The sequence below is a fragment of the Rana temporaria genome, chromosome 11, assembly GCF_905171775.1.
Source record: "Rana temporaria chromosome 11, aRanTem1.1, whole genome shotgun sequence".
NCBI lineage: Eukaryota > Metazoa > Chordata > Amphibia > Anura > Ranidae > Rana > Rana temporaria.
In genome coordinates, this window is record NC_053499.1 from 42,315,253 (window position 1) to 42,342,162 (window position 26,910).

A 26,910-nucleotide genomic window follows, 5' to 3' on the forward strand; every position below is an offset into this window, starting at 1 on the left:
CGTCGCGGAAAAAGAGAACATGCTCTCTTTTTGGCTCGTCGAGTTCCTCGGCAGTTTCCTCGCTGAAAAATGTACACACAACCGGTTTCCTCTGCAAAAAAATCTCCCACCAAGTTTCTTGATGGATTCTGCCGAGGAAACCGGTCATGTGTATGAGGCCTTACAGAGGAGGTCTAGCGCTAGACTTATTGCTCTTGCTATAACATTTGCGCTGATACCTCACATGTACAAAATATACCTCACAAACACAAATGTTTTTTTTTTTTATTTCTCCACTGTCCCTTTTAATTATTTTTTTTGATCACTTTTATTCTTATTACAAGGAATGAAAACAACCCTTGTAATAGAAATAAGGGATGACAGGTCCTCTTTATGGAGATATCCGAGAATCTCTCCTTAACCTATGAAAGCAAAAGAACGAAGACAAAATAAACCACTGATCTTATGCTTTAAAAAAATTTAATTGTTTTCTTCCGTCCTAGACCAGAAGTGACGTCATTAAGATGCTCCGGTCCTCCTAGATCATAGAGGTGGGGAGAGACAATCTGGTCTCTCCTCACTTCTGTGACCAGCTGTGCAAACTGTTGGATTGTTTCCCGGGCTTGCCGGTAAGAATGGTAGGACGGCTAATCAGAATCGCCAGTTAAAAAAAAAATACTGGGGTAATGGCTGACAGCTTTAAAGCTGCAACGTGTATATATATATTTTTTGCGATCTTTAAGGTCTCATTCCCACAAGACACATCCGTCAGCGGCGTCCACCAGCTCAGCGGGAGATCTCTTCGTTGATCTCTGCTGAGCCGGCGGATGACAGGTCCCTCTCTGCTCACTGAGCAGGGAGGGGCTTGTTGAGCGCCGCTGCTTGTCTATGGAGAGATCGGACGAAAACGGACAGCATGTCCGTTTTCATCAGATCTCACCAGATCCGATCCACCAGGGCGGATGTCGATGTATCGCCATATGTATGAATTTAGTGGATTGGATCAGATGCTCCATAGACTTACATGGAATGCCCGTTCAGGTCCGCCAAAAAAACTGACAGGCCCGTGTGAAAGGGACCCATATGGTTAAAGGATTATGCCGCGTACACACGATCGGTCAAACCGATGAGAATGGTCTGATGTACCGTTTTTATCGGACCAAACCGATCCTGTGTGAATGAATGAATGAATGAATGAATGAAAATTTATAGAGCGCAACACATGCGAACTGAATCGCTTCTGGGCGCTAGTTGTTTGTGACTCATGACCTCAAAAGAGCAGAGTTTTGATCCGTCTTCTGAAAATCAGGTGGTTTTCCTCCAACCGAATGCTGGTTGGTAAAGCGTTCCATAGTCTAGGACCCTGGAAAGCAAACCTTCTTTCTCCTTTGGATTTGTATTTAGTTTTTGGTACCCTGACCAGATTTTGGTCGGTGGATCGCAGAACGCGATTCGAATTGTGAGGTTCTATCTTGTCGCAAAGATATTGAGGAGCCTTTCCATGGATGCACTTATGTGTAAGGCAGAGTGCTTTAAAAGCAATTCTATCTTTTACTGGCAGCCAGTGAAGGTTTCTCAGCGAAGGTGAGATTGATTCCCATTTTTTTTTCCCAGTCACCAGTCTGGCGGCCGTATTTTGTACGACCTGCAGACGGGAGATTTGGTACTTTGGGAGTCCGAGGTACAGGGCGTTAGGCCCCATCGGTTATTTATCCATAGGTTAAAAAAAAGCAATCTTGTTTTAAATTTAACCGATGGATACCTAACCGATAGAAAAAAAAACGATCGTTTGTAGGCACGTCCATCGGTTAAAAATCCAGGCATGTTCAGAATCAAGTCCACACATGCTTGGAAGCATTGAACTTTGTTTTTTTAGCACGTCGTTGTGTTTTACGTCACTGCGTTCTGACACGATCGTTTTTTTAACCGATGGTGTGTAGGCACGACTGACCATCAGTCAGCTTTATCGGTTAACCGATGAAAACGGCCCATCAGAATGTTTTCATCGGATGGACCGATAGTGTGTACAGGGCTTTACTCTACCTTTTAGAAACATGTTACATGTTATAGTAGACAGCAAAGGAAAATCACCGCTCCAGGTGAGAAACTCCAGGCACAATGAATAGTGTGAGACTCCCCACATGGGTGCAAGCCCCGGCTCGCCTGCCGTAGAAGACTGAATACAGAAAGAAATTGGCTGCACACCGACATTCTTGAAGTTCGTTTATTGAATGTTCCATACAAACAATAACGCACCACGGTTGCAGTTGACGGAACAGAGGTGCACTAGTTTTGCACAGCTACACTGTGCTTACTTAGAATTGCATATTATAGCATGTGTTAGGTGTGAAGGGACCCCTACAGCCGGGTACACACGAGCTGAATGTTGTGAAACAACGGGCGGTTAAAAAAAATGTCCGAAATCCGGCTGGTGTGTATGTCAGTCTGTCTGACAGAAGCCGTCTGTTCGAATAGTGTGTTTCGGGCTTTAGGCAGGTTTGTCAGCTTATACCTCCCTTTGCTGGCAGGTTATTAAGAGGATCTACAGTGGAATAAAGGGGATCTATCTGGGATATGGGAGCTGCCATTGCTGATTTGTTTTTAAATCTGTAGGATCTGGAGCTGGAATCCTTACTTTAATAGTTGATAAGTCGTTGACCCAAAACATGCCTGTGCATATTAGATATTAGAAGGGTTGAGCCATCTTTGTTCAGGCAACCTCGATGGTCAATATCTGCTTCCTGGACTGAGATGTTGGCTCAGAGATGACACAACCATGTAAATCCTGGTGCCTGTTCTGGTTGTGCCAAAAATCTGACACAGATCAACTCTGTGCTGCAACCTTTCACTTTGTAAATAGCTGCAACCCCGCAATGTTGCAGTAGCTCACTGTGATCAGTGTTGCCAATCTACCAGATTAAAATTTACTGACACAACATCCAAAAGTTACCGACATAGCCAAGTTTTTACTGGCATTGCCAAAAGTTACAAAATACAGTCCACTCCAGTTCAAACAGCACTGACAGTCCTGCTACCGACTTGCCTTGCTCCCGTCCCTCACACACAGCTCCCGGCCACTCCACTGGGCTCCCTTGCACCATGACATCACACGACAGACTCAGGCACCTCCTCTTAGCCAGTGCCCTCCCCACCCACCAGCGCCACTTGAACTTGGATGGTCTCAGCTGGCTCCGGAACTGCATGTGCTGTTCCAAGCCAAGCAGCACAGCGATATTTTTTTGTTGGCAACGTGTTCCTGTCACTGGCATTTACTGGAAGGAGAAAGTGCCCGTTTTTTACTGGCTGCCAGTAAAAATTCTGATGGTCAGCAAAAATGGTGAAGGGGAGACTGAGGAACTGCTTTCTCCTGCCTGCAGCAGGTTGATGACATCATCTCAGGTTAGGAAAAGTCACTGGTCACAGAGGATCAATTCTATAATACAATCTGACTCTGCTGCAGTGCAATGAAAATTCTAAGCAGGAGCTAGTGAGAAGAAGAATGATTTCAGTATAATGATGCTTTTTAATGGTCTCGTCAGCAGGTTAGGGGTGGCTTTCTGATTTAGCTTTGATTGTCCTGCGGTGGAAGTTGAGGACATCTGCCAATAATTCTTAACAGGGGTGCCAGCATCACAAAGCCGGCTGTATAGAATTACAAACATTTTGACCCATAAATACATTTAAACTGTACAGTTAGTTTCGTGCATGGAATTCATTTGTATTTGACTCCCGTCACTTGCAAAGAAATGTCAAATAAATAGCATTTGGCAACCAAAGTTTAAGGAATTGACTACTTTTACCAAGCAGAGGCCTTAAAATCAATTTTAATCTGCTCTTTGCCCAGATTTCTTCATTTCAGTGATCACAGCAGTACTGAGGCATTTAGAAAACTGATGTGTGTCTTGCAGTTGGCAGCCTGTCTACTCATGTTATTGAGCAAATGGGGGAGGGGCACTCGACAGGTTTGTCACAATATGTGAGAATAAAAAAATAAATAACTGTAAACCAAAGGCTTGAAGGAACAGGGTTTTCAATTATTTATAAAATCTAGGGTTGATAAAAATAGTAGCAAATGTGGAACTATTTTTTATAGCAAGCATTCAGGTTGGTTTAGGCAAATACTCTTTTTATGCATTTTTTTTTAAAATCAGCTCATAACAGTCTTGAGAGACTCTTATCAGTCTTGTGCAAGATCAGGGCCGATCCTAGGCAGGGTGCACAGGGTGCATTGCACCCAGGCGCCTGCAGAGGTGGGGGCGCCAAACATCTAACAGACTCTCTAACAGAAGCCCTATCTGTGTCCATCACAGAGGCCCCTCTCCAGGTCCCAATAAAGTACTCTGCTTTTCTTCCTGTATTTTGTTTATTGTTAACCTGCCTGGCGGTATTCCCGAGTCTGACTCGGGGTTAGATTTTCCTGCTGCGAGCGGTAACCCCGAGTCAGACTCGGGCTTGCCTCGCTAGATCCACAGGCTTGGTTTACTTACCTTGTCCCTGGATCCAGCGATGCCACCGCGCTGTGTGAGCGAGTGGGACCTCGCTCGATTCACACAGTGCCTCTGTGTGACGCCGATCTCCGTTCCCTGCGACGTTAAGACGCACGGGAGCGGAGAACGGCGCCAAATTCAAAAAAGTAAACAAACACTTTACATACAGTATACTGTAATCTTATAGATTACAGTACTGTATGTAAAAAAAAACACACCCCCCTTGTCCCTAGTGGTCTGTCCTGTGTCATGCATGTCATTTTATATAATAAAAACTTTTCTTTCTCCCTGCAAACTGTAGATTGTCCATAGCAACCAAAAGTGTCCCTTTATGTCAAAAATGGTTTTAGATCAGCTAAAAAACAGCGATAATAAATTATAATCACTTGCAGAATTGTGCGATAGCGATTTGTGGGGAAATTCGTCATAAAAAAAAAAAATAATGACAGCAACAATTCTGCAACTGAGCAAATTTCAATGATTTTGATTTGATTATTATTTTGATTAATTTTTATTATAATTATATTATTATTTGTTATAATTATTTATAATTATTTATTATATTATAATTTATAATTTTGTTTTAAAAAAATGTCATACCCGGGATGCCTATTAGAATCTTGTTTGGTCAGATTTAAGTGAGTTATTTCTAAACATTACAGACCTACAATATAAAACGCCAAATTTCCTTGCAAATAATGGTACCGCTTTCAGCATGTTTTTTCTGAAAGAATCATACCGCCAGGGAGGTTAAGAGATCATGTAAGGATCCCAGGTTAATGAAGACTTCATGGGGGAGCATCCCTATGGTTAAGTCATAGGTGCTGGGCCATCTTTAATATAGATTGGACCCTGGGCAAAACTTTTCTTGGGCCCCAGAGCACACATGTGGGCGTCTATACGGGCTGCAGTGGAAATCTCCTACCTGAAGTCACAGCACTGGAGAAACTGTGCAGTTTATCACTGACCATGGTATACAGATCAGCCAAAAAGGTATATAGTAGCAATATTTTTATATTACTAAGTTTAGTAACACTTTAATGACCACAGTTGTAGGCAGGACCTTCAAACATGCCCCTTTGTCTCCCCAGTGGGCAGCCTTCAGTATAGGCGATGGTGGAAATGATCTATATTTACATATGAATGCCATTGCTATTTGCATATCAATGCCAATATTTACATGTAAACACAGGGTCTGCAGGTGAGTCATCTGTACACAACAATAGGTCAGAGCTGGGCAGCATTAGTAACAGAACTTCACACAGATATCAGGACACAGCACAGGACTTAAACCTCAAGGGACAAGGGAATTTAAACTGGGATAGATGGCAAGTATGAGGCAGCTGCTTTGGGCTCCACAACACTGACAGGGCCCAGCGCAGCTTCCCCTTTTGCCCTGCCCTAAAAACCACCCTGCCTAGGTGGAACAGATGCTTGATTTAAAGTGCACACTGCTCTAAATGGCCTGAAAAAGGGGCCTGTAATAGTCATAGAGACATCACAGGACTTGCACCATGCTGTGGACAAGCTTTGTCCCCCCCCCCCCCCCATCACACGGCCCAAAGAATGATTAAAAAAACAGCCACAAAACCATGATTTTTTTAAACTATGCATATACTGTGTGTGTGTATACATATATATATATATATATATATATATATATATATATATATATATATATATATATATATATATATATGAGAATGATTTCAAAAATATATATTTTAATTGTTCACTTTTACTTTTATCAATCTACAAAATTCAGTGAGCGAACAAAAGAAAAATCTAAATCAAATCAATATTTTCTATGACTTACCTTTGACTTCAAACATCATCATCAATCCTTCTAGGTACACTTGCACACTTGTTTTTGAAGGAACTCTGCAGGCAGGTTGTTCTAAACATCTTGGAGAACTAAGCACAGATCTTCTTTGGATGTAGGCTGCCTCAAATCCTTCTTTCTCTTGATGTAATCTCAAACAGACTCCATGATGTTGAAATCAGGGCTCTATGGGAACCAAACCATCACTTCCAGGACACTTTGTTTGTCTGTATGCTGAAGATAGTTCTTAATGATGTGGCTGTATGTTTAGGGTCATCGTCCTGCAGAATACATTTGTGACCAATCACATGCCTCCCTGGTGGTATGGCATGGTGAATAAGTAAAATGTGTGCAGCTGTAGTATGCTTGTCAGAACCTGCTAGTACGACCTAAAACATAAGTTTGCTTAGCCTACCTTGCTTAGCTGTCTGGAAGCGGGTCAGGGCAGTGGGGAGAGAACAATAAACACTTTGCATATAGGCATTTCTGTCAAACTAATTTTTAAGAGTATATTTGTAAGATTAGGTTCAGTTTATAGGGGTTTTAAAGGTACATGGTTTTCACCTTAATGCATCCTATGCATTAAGGTGAAAAAACATCCGATGATTAGTGGCCCCGCCAGCCCACCCCCCCCCCCATTTACTTACCTGAGCCCTGGAAAGACCTGCGTCGTGAACGTGCTCGATCATTGCAAGGGCTTCTCAGCTCTTCATTGGATAGATTGATAGCAGCACAGCCATTGGCTCTCGCTGCTGTCAATTAAATCCAATGACGCAGCGCGCAAGGGGTGGGACCGAGTCATACACTCCCGAGTCATACACTCACTGCGACGTGAACGTGCTCGATCGTTGCCCGGGCTTCTCGGCTCTTCATTGGATAGATGGATAGCAGCACAGCCATTGGCTTGCGCTGCTGTCAATTAAATCCAATGACGCAGCGCACAAGGGGTGAGGCAGAATCATACACTCGCGGCTATGGCTATGGCCGCAAGCTAACCCCCTTGGGAAAGAGCTTCCCAGAGGGGGTTAGCTCTTGCGGCAAGGAGCCGCGAGAGCCGCCGTGGGACCCCAGAAGAGGACGTTCGGGGCACAGTGGCGGTAAGTATGATATGTTTGTTATTTTATTTTTTTAAAACAAACCTTTACTATAACTTTAAGGTTCTATGTGAGAATAGTGTTAGGTAAATTATTAGATATACAGTAGATTTGAGTCTGAGTAAACACAGGGACACAATTTAGCATCAGCTTTGACATGAGAAGGCTTCACGACTGGTATTTTAAACAATTACTGCTGTTGTTCTGTATATGTTTGCTTATTGGGATCATCCACCATTGACTCATTTTCATATTCAGATTTTTACTAATTAGAATTTAATTTTTAAAGTGACTTTATCTTGTAAAAGGTGTCCTTTTCTTTAGGGTACTTCATTAATTCACTCTAGTACGACATGTCCAATGTAAGATGGAAATAACTTCTTCCTCAAAAGATACCATTGCTTTTTGTTTTAGCCTTGTTTGTTATAGTTTTCTATATGCTAATTTTAATGGAATCTTTACTGAAGATACTGTTCTTGCACTTTCTCTAGGGGAAACGCTACAAAAATTCTCTGGACAATGTGGGGACTCCTGACTCCAGCCGTGGTATCCGCAACGAGAAGAAGGCTTTAAAGTAAGTATGAGTATATACTGGAAGAATTTTAAAATGGTGCCTTTTAAAACCCAAAGGAAACCTTAAAATGAAACCAGGCACAGATTGTTCTCTAGTATGAACAACTGCCCAGTCACAGGCTGTGGACCAAACCTAAATGTCTTTCCCTCTTGTGTTAAAGTAGCGCCCTCCCTCAATCCCCAGAGTAATAACCGTGTTACATTAAGGCAAGCTTTTATTCATATGAAATATTTTAGCTGCATACAATGTCTCAGAACAATACATTTGAACACCCTACCCGTGTAAACGCAACATATGTACCCAACTATCAATAAAATGTTCCTTTTTCATCAACTTCAACACTACATTTAAGTACCGTATACTTTAATTGACTCCCCGGCATTAGGTCATCATCGGCATATAAACACTTCAGTAACATATAAACGGAATCGTGGAACACTTAGGAGGCGTGTTTTTTTAGTCTGGATAAAAGGACAAATCTCATGCAAACTTAATGCGTGTATTTTGCCATTTGGAAAACACAGCAAGAGAAGAGGACCGGGAACTAATTTTTATTGTGTGAAACCATTTTGGAGCTTTTTATATTCTTTAGCGCTTTTCTTTTCTTCTTGCACTGTCGCTGTTCTTCTCCGCCCCTCACAACAGGTGTTTCTTTTCTCGCCTATTTAAGGAAAATTTGACTGAAATCGATCACAGAAAAAAAGGCTTTTTGTCTCAGCATTTTCCACTGAGACCTTTTGTTTCCTCCCTTGTGAACGCAACATAAATGTCTTGTTATCTTTCTCCACACTGAGTACAGTACAAAGTATTTAATCAGCTTTTGTCTAATCTTGGCTGATTCCACTTTTCCCGGCTATACACATATGGATGTTTATATTTCGCACATAATGGGGTTTTGATTAAATGATATTAAAATGCTCTATAATATTATACTGGAGGAGATGTAAATTTGCTTCCATCTGCCACATCATTCTTAGGACCTTTTGTTCAAATGCCTGCGAAAACATGCTTTATTATTAAAGGCACACTAACCAGTCCACTAATCATCTATCAGAGATAGACTTTCTCATACCAAGTGTGCTGTAGGTCGCATCTTCTAAACCATTAGCTGAGGTTCTTACTGTGCCTCATGAACATCTGCCCTTGTTGGCATAGGCATATTACTAAAAATGTATGCAGCTGTGGAAAAAAATGGCTTATTTTTAGAGAAGGGGAGGCATTAAATCAGCTAAATTAGGCAAACATAATATAGCAAGGCTTCTGAATTCAGAGTTCGAGATTGTCTACTTTTCTTTTCCTTTTTTCTTTCTATACGGTATATCTAAATGTAGAATATAGACGTTATCCATTTAGGTCATGCCCTGATGTGATATAACTTTCATGCTTCTCTCTTTGGACCATGCCCTGAGGTCATTACATTGCAATTTTTGTGACACTTATGGAAAATAGCAGGAGGAGATAGGAGAAATATTGCCTCCTGACATAATTTAATCAGGGTTTTGCTACTCTATAGACTTCTAGATCACTGGTTCTCAACCTCAGTCATCAAGCACCCTCAACGGGCCATGTTTTGGGAACTTGCTTAGATAAAATAGCTCTTATCAATACCATGTCATTGATATTGATTTCAAGCAGCTGTGCAAATTAAAGAAAACCTGAAAACATGGCCTGTTGGAGGTACTCTAAGACTGATGTTGAGAACCACTGTTCTAGATCATTTAATGTCTAGGAGTGCTTTTAGAAACAATGGCTTTTGACCCATTAAGGAATGCTGAGAGACAATATAACGAGCAGGGCCCTCTGATCCCTCCTGTATTGAATTGTATTGTGACTGTACTGTCTTCCCTGATGTAAAGCGCTGCGCAAACTGTTGGCGCTATATAAATCCTGTATAATAATAATAATAATAATAATAATAATAATAATAATATACTGTAGTCGACAAGGAATGATGATGAAAAACGTGTTGTGGGACAGCGTAGCCTTAGATGAACATATGTTTTAAATGGACTATAAGAGACGGTTCACACTGGGGCGACCTGTGATCTGACTTGAAGTTGCCCCAAGTCGTCCCAAGTAGCACGGTTGAGAAAATCAATGGAAGTGAATGGGAGCCGTCTTAATACACACTACTGAAGTCTCTCCGACTTCAGAAAAGGTTCCTGTATTACTTCAATCCGACTTGTAGGCAACTTGTAGGCAACTTGTACCCATTGATTTCATTGGAAGTTGCCTCAGAAGTTGGATCACTGTCTTAACTGAAGCAACAATACAGGAAGATAACATACATTTCTCAGGCAAACCCCTCCCTCCCACAGAGCTGATTGTTGTTTGATTGGCCACTGGAAAGCCTCCTGTCCTGGAGGCGACTTGAAGTTGCCTTGTAAGTTGCCTGATGATTCATACTCAAGTCGTGTCCAAGTTGCCTCCCAAAGTCGTGCTGGAAGTCGCGTTGCCCCTGTGTGAACCGGCTCTAAGCCTCGTACACACGACCGAGAAACTCGACGGGCAAAACACATCGTTTTGCTCGTCGAGTTCCTTGTTAGGCTGTCGAGGATCTCGGCGAGCCAAATTTTCCCATTCCCGTCGAGGAAAAAGAAGACATGCTCTCTTTTTGGCTCAACGAGATACTCGACAGTTTCCTCGTCGAAAAGTGTACACACGACCGTTTTTTTCGGCAAAAATAAAAACCCAGCAAGTTTCTTGCTGGTTTTTGCCGAGAAACTTGGACGTGTGTACGAGGCCTTAGTGTGAGACAAACGTCTCCGCAACTTTATCCCTGACCTGTCTGGTGTATTCCTTGGCCGTCATGATGCTGTTTGTTCACTACGATTCTCTAACAAACCTCTGAGAGCTTCACAGAACAGCTGTATTTATACTGAGATTAAATTACACACAGGTGGACTCTATTTACTAACTAGGTGACTTCTGAAGGCAATTGATTCCATTGGATTTTAGTTTGGGGTATCAGAGTAAAGGGGGCGGAATACAAATGCACGCCACACTTTTCACATGCTGATTTGTAAAAAAAAACTTTGAAACTATTTATAATTTTCTTTTCACTTCACAATTATGTGCCACTTTGTGTTGGTCTATTACAAAAAATACAAATAAAATACATTTACATTTTTGGTTGAAACATGAAAAATTGTGGAAACTCTGAAAGGGTGTGAATACTTTTTTAAGGCACTGTATTAGCCAGATTCAGGTAGTGTTACGCCGGCGTATCAGTAGATACGCCGGCGCAACTCTGAATCTAAGCCGTCGTACATTTAAGTGTATTCTTAAATTGAGATACACTTAAATGTAGCTAAGATACGACGGCCTGCGCCGTCGTATCTTAGCTGTCTAGTTCCGCCGGCCGCTAGGGGCGTGAACGCTGATTTACGCCTAGAATGCGCAAATCAGCGAGATGCGCCTATTCACGAACATACGCTTGCCCGTCGCAGTAAAGATACGCCGTTTACGTAAGGCGTAAAGTTAGTCGAACAAATAAGTATGGACGTCGTTCCCGCGTCGAATTTTGAAAATTTTACGTAGTTTGCGTAAGTCGTCCGTGAATGGGGCTGGACGTAATTTACTTCCACGTCAAAACCAATACGTACTTGCGGCGTACTTTGGAGCAATGCACACTGGGATATGTCCACGGACGGCGCATGCGCCGTTCGTTAAAAACGTCAATCACGTCGGGTCACAAATCATTTACATAAAACACGCCCCCCTGTTCCACATTTGAATTAGGCGCGCTTAGGCCGGCCCATTTACGGTACGCCGCCGTAACTTAGGAGGCAAGTGCTTTGTGAATACAGCACTTGCCTCTCTGACTTACGCCTGCACAAAGATAAGCCAGTCTTTCTGAATCTGGCTAATTATGTGTAAGGCACTGCATACATTGGTGGTGATATATAAGTACCTGTACTAAATAAATAAATAAATAGGCCATACATTCCCATTTAAGTCCCATAAATATGCGTGAGCTCCCCTATTTCCTACCCATGCCACTCTCTACCAGCAAAATAAAGAAGAATGTTATGACTATGAACAGGGGAGATATTTATCTCACTGTTCTCTTCTTCATAAAAATGTGTTGTTGCTGTTGAGTTTTCACAGTTGCAGTGAAATATCCTCTGGCTCAGCAGTGAGTTGTTTTAGAGAATAAATTGTGCAGAGGATTTAGAAAGAATAACTATACTCTGAATTGTCATAAGTATGAAAGGATAATCTGTCCAGATATTAAATTGCAATGCAAGGCTCCGTATGAGCAGTGACATTCTATGGGCACAGCAGTATCCTCTGCATATAATGTAAAACTGTCTGCCCTCTGCCTCATTAATCTCATATCCCTATACTGGTGCCAATCTATTTTCACATCATTCAGGCTGGCAGACCCATAATGTATTGTTTGGGCAATAGTGTGGTACAACTTCAAGCACCACATGCATTTCCCAGTACACAGCATCAGTCATCCCAGTTTTAAGTATGCAAGCAGATATCTATGGGAGTCAGTGGCACATCAGAAAAGGCTTGATTTGTATCAGATTAGTTCTGAAGAAAATTAATCTGCTTGATCATAAAGACTTGGATGGACAAACTTCAAGATAACCATTGGATTAACAGCACTGTAGGGAGTCATGGTAATGACTGGGACAAATTTATATTTGTGGTAAATAAAATAAATCAAATCACTATATTGATAGAGGCGACACCATTGAAAGGGAAGTTATCTGCCTGCTAACCTTCAGAGGTATTACTTTTCTCTTAAACGTTAGTTGGAAATCACTCTAAATTCCTCTGTGATTTCACTTTATCTGCTAATGTTGCTCTGACAATCACATTATTTCTGTCTTTTATAGGAATAGCTTTAACCACTTAAGACCCGGACCAATATGCAGGTTAAGGACCTTGCCCCTTTTTGCGATTTTGGCACTGCATCGCTTTAATTTCGGCACTACATCGCTTTAACCTGCAATTGCACGGTCGTGCGACGTGGCTCCCAAACAAAATTGGCGTCCTTTTTTCCCCACAAATAGAGCTTTCTTTTGGTGGTATTTGATCACCTCTGCGGTTTTTATTTTTTGCGCTATAAACAAAAATAGAGCGACAATTTTGAAAAGAAATTCAATATTTTTTACTTTTTGCTATAATAAATATCCCCAAAAAACATATAAAAACATATTTTTTCCCTCAGTTTAGGCCGATACGTATTCTTCTACCTATTTTTGGTAAAAAAAAAATCGCAATAAGCGTTTAATGATTGGTTTGCGCAAAATTTATAGCGTTTACAAAATAGGGGAAAGTTTTATGGCATTTTTATTAATAATTTTTTTTTACTACTAATGGCGGCGATCAGTGTTTTTTTTTTCGTGACTGCGACATAATGGCGGACACATCGGACAATTTTGACACATTTTTGGGACCATTGTCATTTTCACAGCGAAAAGTTCTATAAAAATGCACTGATTACTGTGAAAATGACAATTGCAGTTTAGGAGTTAACCACTAGGGGGTGCTGTAGGGGTTAAGTGTGACCTCATATGTGTTTGTACCTGTGGAGGGGCTGGGCTGGATGTGTGAAGTCAGTGACCGTCTTTCCCTATATCAGGGAACACTGCCACAAAGAACGGGGAAGGTGTGATCTCCCCCATTTACTAAGCTCTGGGGCAACTGCTCTTGCAGAGGGCAACTGAACTTGTATAAGTGCACAGTCTATGTGTCTTTAGTAAATGAGCCCCACAGAGATTAAACAAATTCTCCTACATAAGTTGTAGCAGTGTATCTGCCGCAAATTCCTCTGTACTGTTCTGAAAATACAAACAGGAAAGGATTTCTTCTTAGTTCTAGGAGCAGGGGGTGGGGATTGGAAGTCTTCACAGAGCAGACAGTTCTGAGGCCTGGTTGGAGGAAAGGGAGACCCCCTACTCCTCACACAGTATGGAGAACAAGCTGTGGATATACAGTAAGTCACAGGCTGAGTGCTCCAGCTCCCTCCCATCACCATTTTAAAGTGGTTGTAAACCCTTTAAAAAAAAAAAAAACCCTGCAAGACAAAGGCATAATGAGCTAGTATACATCACATCCAAAGCCCCTGCAGCGGTCCACGTCCCCTCTCCAGCGGCGACATCTTTTCCGGGGGTTACATCTGGGTATTGCGGCCCCAGCGCTGTGATTGACCGGAGCCACGATGACTTCAATCCCACGCATGCGTGTGGGAGCCGCCGGTAACGGCACGGATACTGCCATTCCTTCAGTTTGCCCCAATGCGCATGTGCCAATGACATCGGCACATGCAGGGGACAGGGGATGTCTCCTAAACCATGCAGGTTTAGGAGATGTCCTGGGTAGCTACAGGAAAGGCTTAATATAGGGTTACCGTTAGCATAAAGTGGTCTGTAAGTGTTTACAATCACTTCAAAGTGGGGGTTCCGCGGGTATTCGTTTTTTTTTTACATGCTTCTTGCGGTCTTACCTTGCTTGATCTGGCACTCGCATGTCCTAATACTAGAGTCGCCAGCATAGTCTTTATGCACGAAAAGATATTTTATAAAATGTGTAATGGACGTTTCCATCTTGCTTGTGGGCAGTCTGACGCCCACAAGCGTGTCCTTCCGGAATAAATGGCGAATTCGTAGCCGCCCGAGTCACATGACCCGCCTGCCGAGTCACATGACCCGCTTGCCGAGTCACGTGAACCGCGAGATATCGCGGGATTATAGTACAGCGCGTCTCCTGGGATTCTCATCACTCACTACCAGGAGACATCGCGTTTGTCGGGGGAAAAGAGAATACACACCCACTCCCGCGGGGAAAGGATCACTGAAGGCTGCATTACAAAGGTAAAGAATCTGATTTAAAAAAAAAAAACAACGGATTGTGCGCATGGGCGTCCGCTGAAATTTTTTCAGGGGGGGGGCACGCTTCGGCAGCGGCTATACACAGTCGCATTTTACCCTTTCTTCGACTGCTAGCGGGGGTTAAAAGCGCCCCCCACGTTAAAATGTTAAAACACCCCACTGTGCCCCCTGCATCTTTCAATATCTCTTTATCACTACTGTGTACCCCCTCTCCACAACTGCACCTCTGGACCCCTTTACATTACACAGCACCCCACAGCTCTGGACCCCTTTACATTACACAGCACCTCACAGCTCTGGACCCCTTTACATTACACAGCACCTCACAGCTCTGGACCCCTTTACATTACACAGCACCTCACAGCTCTGGACCTCTTTACATTACACAGCACCCTGCATCACTGGACCCCTTTACATTACACGGCACCCTTTTTCTTGACTGAAACACTACACTATATTGACAGTATATTTATTTCAGGTCTAAAAGGGGAACCTTTTGGAATGAGGGACAAATGGATTTGATTCCAGAAGAGGTTCAGGTACTCTAAATAAGGGACAACTAGAAACTATGCCGTAGGCTACAACTCTGTGTTGTGTTTGCTCTGCATTTCCAGACTTGCTAAAAACACATCAGAAAATAGTCTAGTGTTACCTGTGGCAACAGATGTTGGCACAAACAAAGCACAGGCCTGGTAAACGATATAAAACGGCTCTCCCCTCCTCTGTCCTCTGGCGCTCGTATCGTATGTCACAGAGCTGGGTCTGTGTGCAAGGTCCCGTCCCCATTAGTTTGGCTCCTGTGATAGGCGGAACACTAGAAGACTATCAGAAGAGCCGAACTAGGGGGACCTTGCACACAGACCCAGCTCCATGACATACGATACGAGCACCGGAGGACAGAAGGAAGGGAGTGCTGCAGTCGCCACTTAAAACGGCCCCAGGGCCAGTTCGGCCCTGCTCCTGTCTCTCCCTGGTGATTCCAGGGGGGGGGGGGCAAATGACCCCCCTTGCCCTATGGAGCGGACGCCCATGATTGTGCGTAGACGATGGGTAGTGGTTTGATTTAGATAAAGTTGAATTTTAGGGTGAACCTCCGCTTTAACTCTTGTTATAGAGAAACACTGCCAGAAGTGACCTATGATGATAATAGAGGAACCAGGCTGCAGGGAGAAATAACACTCCTTGCTTTGGAGTGACAAATACACAGAATAAAAGGATGAGCTTTTTTCATATTTCATGTCTGAGGTTTGCAGACACTTTAATTTTTGTTACTTTTACTGAATAAACTAAATCATTAATGGAAGCTTTAGCACGTTATTGTCCATCCAATAACTGACTTTTTTATTCTATTTTTTTTTTTTAGTCCATACCAATACCTCACTGTCAGGTTATAATTTAATTTTTTTAGTGAGCAAATCAGTACTGTTACTTATGTGACAGCATTTTTCACTAGTTGATTTGGCTCAGTGCATTATTTTAACATTCTTGTCCTTTCAATATTATTGGCTTGCTGTGAATGAATTTGGATCTTTTTCTTTCTTTTTGCATTGAAACTAGAATCCTTATTTGGTCTCCATCTGTAAACCTAGGCCTCATTCCATCCTTGACAGCACTGAATTATGTGTTTACTTTGACCGGCACTTTACGCTACAAGCTGGGTTGAAATATTCTTGTAATGCATTCATCGTACTTTATGTAAAAGCTTTTGAATTTCTTTATTGTGAAAAAAAAATGTCAAGGTTTGTGTATTGTGGGTTTAGACATCAGGGAAGAGACAAACACGTATGTGCTCTGTTCTAAGATGGTAACTGGATTATAGTAAAATATTTTACAGATTTTTTGTGACAATAATGATTTGCAGGAGGAAAAGTGATATATAAATTAAATATCTTAATTGCTGTATACAAATATTTAAATGGGAATGCTTCTAAGGCCTCGTACACACGACCGAGGAACTTGACGGGCGAAACACATCGTTTTGCTCGTCGAGTTCCTTGTTAGGCTGTCGAGGAACTCAACAAGCCAATTTTCTCCATTCCCGTCAAGGAAATAGAGAACATGCTCTCTTTTTGGCTCGTCGAGTTTCTCGACAGTTTCCTCAACGAAAATGTACACACGACCGGTTTCCTCTGCAAAAAAATATCTCCCAGCAAGTTTCTTGATGGGTTTTGCCGAGAAACTCGGTCGTGTGTACGAGGCCTGAGCCCTGTTTTTATCTAGACTCAATGCTTAACCAAAACTTTTTTCAGAAAAACAGCTGCCCATCAGAGGAACCAGAGATTTATCATTAAGGCCGTGTTCACACCTATGCAAATTGAATGTGCGTTTCCCCGCATTCAATTCGCATAGCAGGACAATGTGACCATCTGTTTATGGAGCCGGTGCACATATCTCCGCAACGGGTCCGGTGCGGTGTGCCGGAAAAACGTGTGCCTTTTTTGGTAAGTTTCAGGTTTGATTTCAGCCCAAAATTCGGGCTGAAATCGGACCTGAACCGGTGAACCAGCACGCACCAGATCCCTGCTGTGCTCCGCATGCAGCAACAGTGTGAATCCGGCATGACAGGGTAAGAGGAGTGCACAGGCACGTGTTACTCTCCAGAAAAAAAAATTGTGGTTTAAAGGTTGGATTTTGTAAGCAGTTTAATCGCATCAATGGTAATATTTAAAGCTTAAAGTGTAAGTTCACCTTTACAGAGAAATCTGTAAGGTGAGCTTACACAGGTCCCCATCCTCAACCGCCCCCCATCCCGTCCCGCTGACCTGGACCACTGCAATCTCCAGTATATCCGCGCCAGGAGCCCAGGGCTTAGAAATCTTTTCTGCATCCATGTGGCGGCTTCATAGCTGACAGAACGGGCCATGCGGCTTTTGATTGGTCAGTGCTGGCCTTGTGACCAATTAGAATGCTCCAAGAAATTAAACATTCTCCCGACGAGGGACGTTTTGGATATTCAGCTGAGAGGATTTCTAAGCCCCAGACACCTGGCACAGATATACAGGTTCTTAGAACCAGAGATTGCGGCAGTCCAGGTCAGCAGGACCTGGGGGGGGGGGGGCAAAAAGAGGGATCTGTGTAAGTTCACCTTACAGAGTTTTCTGTTAAGGTGAACTTACCCTTTACAGTGATTCTAAACCTTTTTTTTAAATAGTAAACATGCTATAGTTGCCTACTCTTTGGTGAGTGAGTGCCCCCAATAGGAAGCCACTTCCTATGGGGGCACTCAGGCAGGCTCGATCACAATCCACACTGCCTGCATCCATAGACACAGACAGCAAGGCTCAGCTCCACTCCCTCCTCAAAGGATATGATGGACAGCAGCAGGAAGCAATGGCTGCCACTGTTGCCTCTCTGTCCTGTGAGGAGGTAGAGACCGGAAAGAGCCACTGCTCTTGGGCACAGCAATGCATCAAGATCAGACTCAGTTAGGCATTTAGGGAGGGGCGATGCTGTGGGGATCGTGATTACAGAACTTTTTTTCTTACCTTAAAGCGGAAGTTCACCCAAAAAAAAATGTTAACATTAGATTGGACCTAATTACGGGAAGCAGAATCGGGTGTTTTGTTTAAAATCAATGCAGTACTTACCGTTTTAGAGATAGATGTTCTCCGCTGCTTCCAGGTATGGTCTTCGGGACTGGGCATTCCTATTTGATTGACAGCCTTCCGACGGTCGCATACAGCGCGTCACGAGTTGCCGAACGTCGGTGCGGCTCTATCCGGCGCCTGCGCACCAACATTCGGCTACTTTCGGAAACTGGTGATGCGCTGTATGCGACGGTCGGAAGGCTGTCAATCAAATAGGAACACCCAGTCCCGCAGCCCATACCCGGAAGCCACGGAGAACATCTATCTCTAAAACGGTAAGTACTGCATTGATTTTAAACAAAACACCCGATTCTGCTTCCCGTAATTAGCCTCAATCTAATGTTAAAAATTGATTTTTGGGTGAACCTCCACTTAATGATGAGAATGCATTAAGGTAAAAATCCTTAAGATTTTAGAACCACTTTAACTCCAACAAAGTTTTTTCTATAGTTTTGGATAGTGCAGAAAAGAGTTTTACTCTAGGCCAGGATTATAAATAAACTCAATCATTGACAAGTTAAAGAAGATAATGTATCTTCTTCATATTAGCACATTAGGGTACACTTACCTGTCAGACTGAGCCCTCCAGCAATGTACAATCCGGCGGGTCCCAAGTGCTTCCATCTTCACTCGGTCTTCCTTCCGGGTTCTGTGCCTTCGGTCACTTGACCGGGCTGCGTTGATGTCACTCCCACGCATGCTCATGCACATCCGCTATGTCTCATCCCCCCTCTCTCTCTCATTCTCCCTTCTTTACCCCTCACCCCTCTCTCATTCCCTTTGTCTCTAGATATTGCATGGCTTATTTAAACACTAAAGCCCCGTACACACGATCGTAATTTCCGATGGAAAAAGTCAGACAGACTTTTTCCATCGGAAATTCCGACCGTGTGTATGCCCCATCGTAGAAATTCCATCGAAAATTCTGATGAATTCCATTGGAATTTAAATATAGAACATGGTCTATTTTTCTCCGATGGAATTTCGTCGGAATTCCGATGTGCTTTTTCCTGGGCAAAAGCTTGATTGTGTGTACGCAGCATAAGAGTAAGTTCAGGCAAATGAAAAAGGAGTACTTAGCAAGCATTTTAATGCCATCAGCATGAAGCACCTATGTTACTGTGCCCACTCTTTAAATAAGCATACACCCCTGCCCTAGAGTTTGGGTGAAGATGAGCATTGCGTGAAAACCCGATTGTGCCATTATGGTGCAAATACATGGCTGATTTTTTAGAAGTAATCTGACCAGTGCTGGCATCAACTGTGATTGTACCATGTGTATGGTAACTCAAAATCAATACTAAATACTGCTTAGCATCACATATACCTGTTAATGTAAAGACATTTTCCAGTGTGTGAGACCCCTGGGTTTATTTCTTATGTTTTTTAAATGTTACCATAGAAAAGGAAATTCATCTTCTTTATGTCAGTTTCCTATTGTAAAATAAGCCAGATCAAAGAGAGAAGAATTGCAATGTCTCAATAGTTTAGGAACCGGAGTATCAACAACCTTGCTCTCTCTCTCATTCTTTGGTCAAGCCTCGTACACACGACCGAGTTTCTCGGCAAAAACCAGCAAGAACCTTGCTGGGAGATATTTTTTTTGCAGAGGAAAACGGTCGTGTGTACATTTTCGTCGAGGAAACGGTCGAGAACCTCGACGAGCCAAAAAGAGAGCACATTCTCTATTTTCTCGACGGGAGTCTGATTTGGCTCGTCGAGGATCTCAATGGGGTGGTTTTCAATGAGAAACTCGGACGTCTGTATGCTAAGAAACCCGCGCTTGCTCAGATTAAAGTATGAGACTGGAGTAAAAGTAGCATTTGTAATGGAAATAACACATTTTTAAAGCTGTAACAAACTGAAAAGTGCAAATAGTCTCTTACCAAACTTTTATTGAACACGCAAACACAAGAAATTAGCAAAAGCAGCCCCAAGAGTTTAGCCAGTGGAATCAAACTTCCCCTGCAGTTGTATGTGTTGTACGTCACCGCGTTTGAGAACGAGCAGATTTTGGCTTGACTGTGTGTACGCAAAGCAAGCTTGTCGAGTTCCTCGACAAGCCTAACAAGGAACTCGACAAGGAACTCGATGTGTTTCGCCCGTCGAGTTTCTCGGTCTTGTGTACGAGGCCTCAGAGTATGAATGTGAATAATACTACGCACATTCATATAGAAACACTCTCTGTTAGTATGCAGATGGATCCTTTGCATTCATTAAAGCCATGATACAAATAATTTAGGATTACTCTGGGCCTGATGTGTCCTAGCCTGTGATTTCTGCTCCTGAGAAAATATTTGACCTTGAAACGCCTATATCCCTTCACTGACCCACAAACCGCATGTTCTCTGCTATCGCAGAGGGAGTGCAGCTTCCCATCCTTTAACATCTGAGCATTGGGACAAGAAGATAATATTTAACACACACGTTGCTTATTTCCCTAAAGACACGCAGGCTGCCGCTTCTAAAGCTCTTAGTCTTATCGCTCAGCTCTCTACCACCTTCTTAGCGGAGGCCTCTTTTGTTCAGCTATGTCAAAGCAAGAGTTGGGATCAGATACGTAGTGGTGAGAGTGCGCTTTGGGTGAGAGCAGGAGAGGGGGTTATTAATTAGACCATGATTTCCAGAGGCATGTGTATAAAGGACATAAGGCAGCCTTATAGCACATCGATCCCTCTTCTTTTGTGTCCCCTGTGAAGGTCAAGCTGTCACTTTGTTCTGAATGTCTGTGTGTCATCAAGGGTCTCATGCTAAGAGCTCTCCTCAATTGAGCATTCACAGGACTGCAACCTAAAGCAGTGTAGCCAGGCAGGCAACCCTTAACTCTCTCATCGCTGGAGAAGCATTGAAGAGATAAGATGGGGTGCACATTAACCTTTCTGTTATTGTTTTCTAGCAAGAAGGTGAATGATATTTAGAGTATCAAAGAAAGCATTTGTGATTGCATTTTGTACTGTCAAGTGTATAGCCCTTACCTTTCAGTCACTTTGACATGGATCAAAGATTCAGAATTAGGTCCAAGCCAGCTCTTTGATATGAATCCATTAGACTGTGGTCATGTAGCTCTACCTAGGTGTGATCAGAGAAAAGAGCAGCTAGGGTTGATGTTCAGATTGTGATTTTAGTAATAGTGCCCAGGAAGTTCCAGTCACATCCTAGACCTCAGTATTTGTGGCATTTTCTACAAATCTAAGAACACAGACATTTGCTGACCTACCAAGAATTATCAAAAACAAACTGCTAGAATAGTTCATGTAGGAGTCTTAAATCTTAGCTCATTAGCAGAGTTGATTAGCAGAGCCTGCCTGTTACATTGCTAACATACACTAGATCCTGCTGGAGGTGTTTCCCTTGGCACAGTGCAATAGGTGTTTTACAGGTTTGGGGTCTGGTCTGCCAGCTGCAGAGCCAGGGATGGACTGGCCATTGGGACTACAGGGAGTTTCCCGGTGGGCCGATGGCTCAGTGGGCCGGCTTCAGTGACAGCGGACCACCGCCCCCCCTCCACTCCCCTGTCTCTCCCCTCCCACAGCACTCACCTCCTCTCCCTCCCCGCAGCGCTCACCTGGGGGGACAAAGAAGCAGGGGGTGGACCAGAGGAGCAGGGGGGATGACAGAAGAGCATGGGGGAGGGGACAGACAGCTGACTCAACAGCTATGGCCTGGGAGTTTCTCACTTCTGCCTAATCTTGTCCCAAAAGGGGGGGCACCGAACTGATTCTTTGCCCTGGGTGAAATAATGTCTAACTTCCTCACTGGTACTGCCTATAAGAGTACCAGTACCAGCCATTCTACTCTAATAAAGCAGAACGGCTAGTGGCTAGTGAAGGGGGAGAGGGGGCTTGGGTGGTCGGGGGGGGGCGGGAGTTGTCCGGCCGCCATGGGAGAGACCTGTCAAAGTGGGCCAGTCTGGATGAAGTCCAGGGCCAAACTTTTGTCCCAGTCCAGCCCTGTGCAGAGCCCTATCCCTGTGGGGGGTATGCCCTTCATCAAAGGTAAAACAGCGCACTGAGGCCTTCCCCTCAGATTTTGCGTATCCCTCTGAAAACAATATTTAACAAGCCTGGCAGACCACATACCCAAGAGAAAAGGGTCAGTTGGACTTACTAGCTCAGATTCCACACTGGTAGTTGATTTACTCAGGGCCAAGTACCCTCTGCTGGGCTGTCTGTCCACAAGCTTCCTGTTTACTGTCCAGAGAGGAATTTTCTTCTACAATGTCAGATTTCATGGGCAGAATTTCAGGCCTTATCAAGGCCCTAGTTTGCAGTGGTCACACCTGTGCCCCTTTGACCTGCACTCCTGAATAGGTCTTGACTTTGCCCTTGTTACCCGAGCAGGAGGTAATAGCTGTGGATGATCCCTCTCCTATTAAGGTATCAGATCAGGATGAGATGCCTATAATGGAGATTTCATCTAAGCTTTAAGGATACCCTAGCTACCCTTAGTGATGCTGTATGCTCCTGCGTAGTATAAGAGCAGCCTGAGTCTGTTCACCCCAAGATATCCAGCATGAGGTTCCTTAAAATGCCTAAACCAGCTAGGACTTTTCCAGTCCACTTGATGCTAAAGCCTGTCTTGTATGGGGACTGGCCCTATTCTGAGAAGATTTTTACTCCTCCAAAATACTCGGCAGTAGCCTATTAATGTAAGTGTTCTACAAAAATGGGCAGTTCCTGTGGTAAACTCTGCCATTTCTTGTCTGCAGAACACCTGTGTGCCCCTTGTGCAGGATAATACCATGTTCGTTCAAGGACCCAACAGACAAGAGGTTGGTGGGCCCCACCAAGCTTCAATGCAGTCTGCCAGACCTTTGCTGACTGGACTAAACAGATGGCCCAAAATCATAGTTTCATTGTAACAAATGCCTCAGCCCACAGTCAGTTAGATCTTTTACCTATGACTTTCCACTACTGCATGAAGAGCTTGGCAGGCACTCTTTGTCAGATGGGTCTCCTCTTTATCCACTTGCAAGCAATCCTTTGGATTAAATGCTGGTAAACTGAGTTCCCATGCAAGACATGACTTGAAAGGTTACCTTTTGATGATGAACGCCTATTTGGTACCTCTTTGTACATCAAGAAGATTAAAGGAAGTAAGACTACTCTTCTCCTCCTTCTACTGGAAATATTTTTACTCCTGAGGTTAGGAAATGTTCCTTGTGTCCCTCTCAGTCCTCCAGTTCCATATCCAAGGCAGGGACCTGCTTCCATAAGAAGACACTTCCAAAGCAGCCAAGACTGGTTCCAAGACTTCTTTCCAGTGAGGGGGAGCCCCCATTTATCATAGTGGAGGCACTTCTTTAAGCCTTCTGGTCACAGAAAACTTCAGAAGCTTGGGTCCAGGGTGTCATTTCCTGGGGCTACAAACTGGAATTTCCCCCATTACAGCTGGCAGATCTACTTGCTACTACCCCTATACCAATATAATACTTTCAAGGCTTCTACTCAATAAGTTTTAATGGTTCCCAAACCAAATAGAACCATCCAGCCCATTCTGGATCTGTAAGCTCTCAACTTGTTCCCGCAGGTGCAAAAGTTTAGCTTGGAAACTACCGTCACTGCCTACTTTCTGCCTGAGGCTTCATGTTTGGAGTATCTGGATGATCTCTGTTAGCTAACATCCAGCAGACAATGTAGACACTGAATTATCATCTTAAAATTAACCAATTATCATATAAATTTATTAAATCTTGGTCAGAATGGATAGAAAAAACATCAATTGCCAGATGTATTCCACATTGCATCTAACTTTCTTGGGCTTGTTAGCCATTAAATCATACCAAAATATAGCTTTGCCATTTTTCTTTTTTTATATATATTTTTATTTGAAGTTTATTCACTTCAGCTCCTGAAGGTTTTACCCCCTTCCTAACCAGAGCATTTTTTGCAATTTGGCACTGCACTACTTTAACTTTGTAGTTGCACGGTCATGCAACGCTGTACTCAAATAAAATGTATGTCCTTTTTTCCCCACAAATAGAGCTTTCTATTGGTGGTATGTATGAATACATACAAAGAATAGGTGCGCAATTCCCAAGCAATTACAAGTACAAGTGATGAGTGCTAATTGAAATAATGTGAACGTGTGATATACACATAAAAAGTTGGTAAACCAAAGGAAGTTAAAAAAAAACAATGTGTGTATAAATGAATATATAATATATATTGATCAAGTGAAAAAAGTCCCATAACATATATCCGTGTGTGATAAGATAAGTGGGTTCTGATGACAGAATAATATCCAGAAATCAGTTCAATGATCACTGCACATTTCAGCACGGTATCTGGAAGCAGTTTGATTCTTATTTCTCAGCCCAAAGGGAATGTAAATACTGACTCTTACCGCAAAAGTTGGACCCCGGTTTTAAGGAGGTCAAAACAGCATGTGCATCACAGCCTGCCGACTCTGGTAGGAATTCACTCAACTCAGGGAGGGGTGCTTCAATCTTGCAAAGGAAAAGGAGGCCTTCAGCTATCTCTTCAGGCTGGATCATGCAGAAAAACGGTAATCAAATTCACTTGGGATGATACCAGATACTGGATACTGATTCAGTTCACTCAATGGAAAGAAAAAAGGGGACAAATCCTCATCGTGCAGTAGGTCCAAAAAAAGTCATTTATTAAAAATCATAAAAAAGTCAAAGCAGATAAAAAATCAAGAAAATATCTCACAGCAGGTCAAACAATTCACAGCAACAATATTTCTGAAGAGGAGAAAAAAGACCAAAAAAACGCACAAAAAAAAAATCTATATAGAAATTCATATATATAAAAAACAGCCAAGGATCAAACCATATGGGCTGTATGTATGAGTGTGATGGCGTTAGAATTGCTCCACCCGACTAGTTCCCAGTTGAAGCCAGTTTTGGGGAAACTAGTCGGGTGGAGCAATTCTAACGCCAGAGAGGGGTGAAGGCAGGGGGTGTTGGTGACAGAGGGGGATGGAGGCAGGGGGTGATGTGACTAAATAATTTTCCCTTATTATATCGAAAATAACAAAAAAAAAATGTTTAATCTTAATATCCACCTTAAATCACATTGCTATTTGCCTAGTGTACTTGTTTGTAGCCTAAATACTGAAATGTGCACCTAAAAATGTTATTTAGTAACCTTTGTGAAATGCCAGTAAAAACGTGGCTGCGCCAATAAATTTCAGGTGTCGTGCCAGTAAATTTCAATCTGGTAGTTTGGCAACACTGCTCCGTCGAAAAAAAATGTCAGCGTTTATTCCCATGGGAAAACCGGTCGTGTGTACAGGGCATAATTTGTTTGTGATTGAGTACTGAGTTATTACATTTTCAGTTTTTATTGCAATTTGTGATTGATGATAAAAGTTATTGCGCTACACTAGTTTGATATTGTAGTACTATGGCTTAAGTGTCAGCAGCAATACACAAAACATATCAGATTTCACTGTATGGTCATTTTTTACTTATTTTGGTTGCGCTGATTATCCTTTTTGTTTTCCGCTGGCTGGAAATTGTTGGCTTATAAGTTTCAATTTGCCCAGGGAGTCGGTCAGGTTGGCCTCGAGGTACCACTCTGTATACTGGAACGATGTCACCAGGGCCTGAATTTCAAGCTGTGGCAAAGTATGCTCGGTAAATGGACGCTATCTCAAGAAACGTTTAGTAGGGGCATAATTCTCTAGTTTAGTGTCCAGTTTCTCTCGATAAGCTTTGCCATTTTAAAATAGAAGGTATATTATTTTCAACACAAAACATAAAATAAAAAAAAAACAACAAAAAGGCTTATCCCTCATTAAAGAACAATAGGTTATGTAGATTATTTTAATACCCCTGTGAGCAGCTGTGCATGCTGCTGGTACAAAAACAGCTCCAGTTCACCGAAAATGGAAAAACAAGGACAGGGACAACTTTCAGGGTAGATTTAAATAAATTCATATAACATTTGCAGCAATGCTACCTTTCTGCAATACAACAATAGTATTTCAGAGAAGTTTGTAATTTATGGGATTTGGTTCCAGTCGTCAACAGACCTAAACGGCACTCACAGCCACTGGTAGCCCATAAAAAAGTATTTATTTGAGGTATTTATATAGTTCTGTAAATTTACATATATTTTGCACATTCTAATGAGTCCCTGCCCTCGGGAAGCTTAAAATTGAAGGCCCCTAATTAATATTCAAACATACACATACTAGGGTAAATTTAGACAGGAGCCAATTAACCTATCAGCATGTTTTTGAAGCGTGGGAGGAAACCCACGCAGGCACGTGGAGAACATACAAACTCCGTGCAGGTAGGGCCGTGGTTGGGATGCAAACCAACGACACCAGTACTGCTGGGTGGAGGTGCCAACCACCTAGCCACTGTGCTGCTTTTATACTTTTCTAGCTATACTATAAGTTATTTTCTTAGTAAACTGACTTTCTGCCTACTATACTATACTGCAGCTTCTGTTAGCGACTTGATGCTGGATGCCTGAGAGTTAATGTTTACAAGATGATTCTTTTTATTATCACTACAGAGATAGTGCGAGCTATTGCTGACA

General features: G+C 42.7%; 1 protein-coding gene across 3 annotated transcripts in view; it reads left to right on the forward strand.

Moving 5' to 3' along the window:
- Positions 1 to 26,910, forward strand: part of SYT7 (synaptotagmin 7) — a 552,734-nt gene that overhangs the window by 347,335 nt on the left and 178,489 nt on the right. For all 3 annotated transcript variants that reach the window (XM_040328431.1, XM_040328433.1, XM_040328434.1), the window contains exon 3: positions 7,874 to 7,956. In XM_040328431.1, the coding sequence (XP_040184365.1) occupies positions 7,874 to 7,956 (83 nt within the window). The remainder of the gene's footprint in view (positions 1 to 7,873; positions 7,957 to 26,910) is intronic.